The sequence below is a fragment of the Ranitomeya imitator genome, chromosome 4, assembly GCF_032444005.1.
Source record: "Ranitomeya imitator isolate aRanImi1 chromosome 4, aRanImi1.pri, whole genome shotgun sequence".
In the NCBI taxonomy this organism is placed as follows: Eukaryota; Metazoa; Chordata; class Amphibia; order Anura; family Dendrobatidae; genus Ranitomeya; species Ranitomeya imitator.
The window spans coordinates 136,000,070-136,006,445 of record NC_091285.1 but is presented as its reverse complement, the minus strand read 5'-3'; the positions used below and the strand labels follow the sequence as shown (position 1 = coordinate 136,006,445).

Here is a 6,376-nt window from a genome sequence, read left to right as displayed (position 1 = left end):
TCGTTTTCCGTATGGCATATATCTTCCTTCATTGACTGATTGCATTGCGAAGTGTGTAGTATAATTTTTATTTGTTTATATTATTTTTGGTGGTGGCCTTTTTTAAAAATTCCATGTGTTTTATTTTCTATTTGGCTATGGTTTATGTTTGGGTTGCTGTATATTTTTACAGCGGTTGTCCCGTAATGTTTATTGCTTGTTATCTAGAATGGTTTTTATTGCCTTTTGTCTTTCTGTGGTTAGATGTCACAAGATGTTGTTTTTTAGGATCATGTCTTGTTGCAATTGTAAAGTATTGCGTTCATTATTTTGCTCTTTCATTGTATTTTTGTGCCTGTAATGTTTTTTCAGAAAGTTTTGATATGTCCATTTTTGGACATAGGTGTCTATTTTTGCTTTTTGGTTTGGGTCTATTCTTGTATAGTTTCTTCTATTGATTGTCTTCTCTTGCAATGTATGGCGTTGTGGTGTCGCTTTCTTATTTTTGCTTTGTCCGATCAGTCAAAAGTCAAATGTGGTTGTTGTAAAAAATTTTTGGCATATTTTATTGTATGTGCCATATTTAGGTTTAGTTTTGATTTTTTTTTTTCATTTTTTCATGCCAGAACAAACGTGCTACAATGGCCACTGTGTCAGAATCGAGCCAATCGGCGCAGGGGAGTGTGGTGAGTAATTATGTCAATTTCCTTACTATTCGCAGTCATTTGTAGTTTTTAAAATAATTTCTTTATACAATTTTTACAGGCTTCTTCAAGTGAGGGTGAAGGAAGTCAGCGGGAGCAGAGAGGTCAGGGCCAAGGTGTGGCGTCAGGACGGCGAGTGAGTATTTTTATTAAACAATTTCTTTTTTTTTTTTTGATTAGCATCCTGCTTTCACTAGGGATGTTTAGTAAGCTTACATTCAAACTTTTCAGGGTAGCAAGTATTGGGGGAAGGTAGCAAAGGTGAAACAACCAAAACATTCAAAAATACAGGTGTAGAAACCATCAATATACATATATCAAATGACAAAGGATAGGGCCAAGGTACATATCATGACAGGTGCTGGTGTTTGTTAATATTTGCATATTTGTAACCTTTTCTGTTTGTAATTTTTCTAGGTTTCACAACGGGACCATGGAGTCATTGATGTGGAGCTCCTCATATCAAGCATCCAGGAGCGTGGCCCGTTGTGGGACAGCCGTGACTCCCGGCACATGGACCAGGTGGTGTTGAGGCGTTTGTGGGTAGAGGTGGCAAAGTCGCTGTGGGAGGGCTTTGACATAGCTCCTGCAAAGGACAAAGCCAACTTTGGTGAGTATTGCTGATACGCCGTGCAGATACGTTGCTATGACCCACCATCTTTCCAGGATAAACACAACCGTGTGTGATGCAATAAACACCTAAAGTTTTGCATCGCACACGGTTGTTTTATCCATTTCAAATGCTACATATGTAACCTTTTTTTTCCTTTGCATTCACAGTTAAAAGGTTGAGGATCAGATGGCGATCCATCAAGGACCGTTTCAATAAGGGGCTACGGGCAGAGGAGGAGCGCTCGAAGAGTGGTGCTGCTGCGGCCAAGTCTGTGCCCTATAAATATTCCAAATGTTTACAGTTCTTAAGACCAGTCCTTGGCCGCCGTCAGTAAGTATTTTGTCCACAAAACATATTGCACAGCCCCATTACAGTGCCCAGCCACATAGCCTACTGCACAAACACATAGTACATTGCCCAGCCACGTACATTGTGCATCCACATAGTATATTGGCAGGTAACAATATCGCAGCCACATACCACACGTTCTAGCCACGTATCCACATAGTATATTTCACAGGCACATACTGTATTGCCCATCCATGTAGTCAGCGTAACATATTGGCCATCCACGTAAATGTATCCCTATTAAAATGCTATATAGGCCATTAGTTAATTTTTTGGGTTAAGCGTGAGTCCTTGTAGTCCATGACAGGTTAAGTTCTGAGTCAGGGTAGTTCTGATTGCAGGAATAATGATGAAGTCTCGATCACATGAGTCTAAAACATCATGGTCGTTCCTGCAATCAGATCAGTGAAATCACTGGTTTTTTTTTTATTTAATTTTTTATCTTGACATTAAATTTTCAACTATTTTTGTGGCATAGGCAGCTTCCAGAAAGAGTTTTCGATTACAAAATTTTTATACCCACAGTGGTATACGGTCAAAATGCTTTGACAGCGGGAATGTTCATGATTGTTATCGTCGGCCCTAACGGTCAGCTGGCGATAACAATCAGAAATTAATTATTGGCCACACAGACTGTGAGACAGAGGATTTGTATTATTGTGTAATGTAATGCTATTTTTATTCCAGGAGTTGGCGTATGGGAGAGGTTATTCATTGAAGACTAATTTTTTCATTATCTTTTCACAGGACACACAGCAGCACCCTCGAGAGAGCTCGCCCCGCAGAAGCGGTCCTTCATGAATCGCCATCTGATCCATCACAGCCCTCCCACAGCGACAGCAGGCTTGCACCACCATCTGGTGAACCGGCAGCCGGTACATCAGGTGTTCCCCTGGCCGAGGCCTTGGCGCACCTTCGTTTGGGTATTCCCGACAGCGCCAGCGGGCCTCGGACAGGACAACCATGCCCGAATTTTTGCATTTGAGCACGGTTTTCCAGAACTGTTTCAAGGCGTTGAGCGATAACATGGACACTCGTCTGTCCAATATCGACCGGCGCCTTGAAACAATTGAAACCGAGCTCTCAAATCCGGCAAAACATTTTTTTAGTACCATTGCTAAGGGCATGGTGGAACACCTTACGCCGGAACTACAGATTTCAGTGATGCAGTCCTGCAACACTTCCTACGTGAGGGCTCTCCAGCAGGCTGGGGTCATGCAGTCAGCGACAATGGCAGTAGTGCCGTCGCTGGCAAGCATGACTCCCACTCCTGCTGGAGAGCCACTCCAGCCACCCCACCGTGGTCCACGTGCCGAGCGACGCCACCACAGGCACCATAACATAGTGCCGCCGACTCCTGCTCCTGCCATGCCTTCATCCTCCCGTAGGCGTCATCATGCTGGGGAACCTGCCACAGGACCCAAAAAAAAAAAAAAAAAGAGGAAACACAGACGGGCACACAAAGAGGCTCTGGTTGCTGTTCCAGTGACAACACCAACTGTCCGTAGGGGCTCGAGTCGCAGTAGGAGCAGCCATGGCCAAACAAGGCTTGTGTTGCCTCCTCCCTCCCCTACAGAGGTGGCGGTTTCCTCCCCAGTATACCCTGGGGAGGGTTTGGATCTCCCATCAAGTCTACTTGACTATGTATCCTCCTCTTCGCCATCATCGTCATCTTCTCCATCATCGTCCCATTTCTCTCACCATTCCAGAGAAGACACCTACCATTCCCCTCTGGTGGCACAGGTGGAAACCCCCTAAGTTTAAGAACCCTTTTTGTTTTCTGTTTTCCCCCAATAAAAAATGTTATTTTTAAAAAACACTATTTGTTATTATTTATGCTATTATTTTCCAGAATTTTTCTCGGCAAATCACGCCATGTGCTGTCTACACATATTTTGTGCTTCAAACACCTCATATATGCAATGTCAGACACTATTTTTTCAATTTTTAGTTTGTCTTTTTTTGGGTGTCTCTCATTGCTGTATGAGGTGTTCACACTTAATGCAGCAGCGAAACAGACAATGATGCAGATCACTGCAGCGTCCGCTGGTTGGTCCCTGGAGAGCTGTCACAGACATCTCTCCAGCGAACAACGATGCAGAGGCCCACGTACATCATGTTGATAAGCGCAGGGCCACGCTTCAGATATTTACCCTGGTTTCAATTGGAAAACATCGCTGTTATCGTTGCTTATCAGGTAAAACACAAAGATACAGGTCGATCAGACAAACAAGTATATGTAATATTATGGTATAAAAATTGTATTTGAATCGGTATAGAATTTAAAAACTTTTTTCTTTAATATTTTAAAAACAACAGGTTCAAGTTTTTATAGGAACATTAAATTTGTGAACTATACTTAGATGCAAAATTTGACATATACCAAACCAACCTAAACGGAACTTTGATTGCACATTTAATGGAAAATTATTTTTTTTTAATATATTTCTAACTGTCACAGTAGAGGTATTATTGGTGTAGTTACAATCAGAAGACAGTCCAAAAGTAACATTACTACACCATTTGATCTTGCCATGACACACGGCCAACATCTGACACAAAATAGGCCGCAAAACGATCACGCATCTGCGCAATTTCCACACTTGTCCTCAGAGGATGATCATGGTAATCGGGCAAGGGGTTGGCTATGGGTTCATCCAGTTCAACATTTATTCTCTCTTTGGCCATAATGAAATTGTGGAGAACCACACAAGCCTTCACCACCTCATCCACTGTTTCAATTTTAAGATTAATGGCCGATCCCAATATCCGCCATTTGGAAACGAGGATGCCAAAGGCGCACTCCACAGTCCTTCTGGCCCTGGACAGTCTGTAATTGAAAACCCTTTTTGTATGGTCCAAGCCCCGACTGGAGTAGGGTTTCAATAGGTTGGCAGACATTTGGAATGCCTCATCCCCTACCACAACAAATGGCATCGCCGGGCCTTCGGTGTGGGGAAGAGGTCGTGGCTGTGGGAAATTAAAATTGTTTCCATATAACTTTTGGCCCATATCAGACTCTTTAAATGTGCGCGAGTCATTTGCACGCCCAAATGCACCAATGTCCACTGCGAGAAAACGGCAGTCCGCACCGGCAATTGCCATGAGAACAGTTGAAAAGTATTTTTTATAATTGTAGAAAAGGGATCCACTTTTCGCAGGCTTGGTAATCCGAATGTGCTTTCCATCGACAGCGCCAATACAGTTTGGAAAATTACACACTTGGTTGAATTTCTGTGCGTTGGCCTCCCAGATTGCACTTGTAGGGACAGGTAAATATTCCTCCCGGAGATTATCCCACAAAGCGCGGCATGTCTCAGCAATAATTCCTGAAAGAGTGGAGACTCCAATCCGGAATTGAAAATGAAGTGACCTAAACGTTTCTCCGGTAGCCAGGAAACTGCAAAGAAGATAAAGAAATTTTGAATAAAGCACATTATAATTTATAAAAGTACATTGACCATTACAATTGAAAAAAATTAATAAAATAAAATAAAAAGTAAATAGATATCACAGTCATTCAAACAGCAACGTACCGTAGAGTCACCAGCAGCCGTTCCTCTGCGGAAATAGCTCTCCGGAGCTGCGTGTCCTGCCTGCTAATGGATCCTTCCACCCGACGCAGAAGATAGCGGAAGCTCTCCTGTGACATCCGGGTATATTCGAAATATTTTTCCCGGTTGTCATTCAGTTCGCCAAACAAGCAATGGTATGCTCCACGACTCTCCCGGACTTCAACTATAGGGTGGATCCAAAAGCGGCGACGACTCCATCTCCGTCTTTCCCTTTCCCTTTCATTAAAACAGGCAACAGCATAGGCATGAGCCAAGGCAAATTCCATATCCATATCCATGTAGATACTGTTCATGGTTCGCTCCATCATGAATACCAGCAAAATGTGAGGAATTCATCTCTGCCAGGGTATATACACATTTGTTAACACCAACCCTCTTCTAGCCATTGGTGGTTCTTTATCTATTGTGTAGACACTTTTTATTGTGGGTGGGGGATGATGAATGACTCACTGCACTAAAAACGCATGCGTCTAAAAACGCTGCGTTTTTTGGTAAAAACGCAACTGCGTTTCAAAAACCCGCAGCGTTTTGCGACGCATGCGTTGAACGCATGCGGCGCAAAACGCTGCGTTGTACATGCGTTTTGGTGCGTTTTTGTTTGCGTTGTGCGTTGCGGCGACGACGCTGCGGCGCACAACGCAAATGTGAACTTAGACTAAGATAGTGAAAAAAACCTTTTCTTTATTCACTTGGAAAATGTGTTCACTGGAGGATAAAAACATCAGCAATTACAGAGAATAAAATGCGATATCAATGCTTTTCTGGTGATCAAGCACCTTTAGTCATGATATCCAATGTGTGGCTTTGTCTTGCATTTTTATACTGAGATCCGGTGAACACACCGGTGCAATGATTAATTACCTTAATTGCTGAGCAAGGTGAAAGCACATGAAAGTGAATAAGAATTAAAAATGAAAAACAAGTACTTTGGCTGGATAGAATTACAATATAGACAATGTGTTATTCACAATATTAAGTAGTTTTTGGATTATATATTCTTTTGCTTAAAAATAGCAGCAAAAATATCTGAAATATATGGAATTTCATTTAATCTCATTATTTTATGAACACGAAAAAATTCACCATAATTGTTGGCACATCCAGTGAAGGAGAAGATCTAATACTAACAGTCAATTTTGAAGTCAAGATCCAATGAA

The 6,376-nt window shown here is 42.2% G+C and overlaps 1 protein-coding gene across 1 annotated transcript; it reads right to left on the bottom strand.

The window, feature by feature from the left end:
* Positions 1–3,381: 3,381 nt before the first annotated feature.
* Positions 3,382–5,855, bottom strand: LOC138675581 (uncharacterized). The gene is made up of 2 exons (XM_069763945.1): positions 5,181–5,855; positions 3,382–5,044 (listed from the first exon to the last, which is right to left on the bottom strand). Exons 1-2 carry the CDS (start codon positions 5,525–5,527, stop codon positions 4,159–4,161), a joined length of 1,233 nt encoding a protein of 410 aa, XP_069620046.1. The 5' UTR covers positions 5,528–5,855; the 3' UTR covers positions 3,382–4,158.
* Between the last annotated feature and the right edge of the window lie 521 nt (positions 5,856–6,376).

Coding starts and splice junctions, on each gene's coding strand:
- LOC138675581 (XM_069763945.1), bottom strand. CDS start 5,527: ATGATGGAGCGAACCATGAACAGTATCTACATGGATATGGATATGGAA. Junction 5,045..5,180: donor CGGCTGCTGGTGACTCTACG/GTACGTTGCTGT, acceptor TCTTCTTTGCAG/TTTCCTGGCTACCGGAGAAA.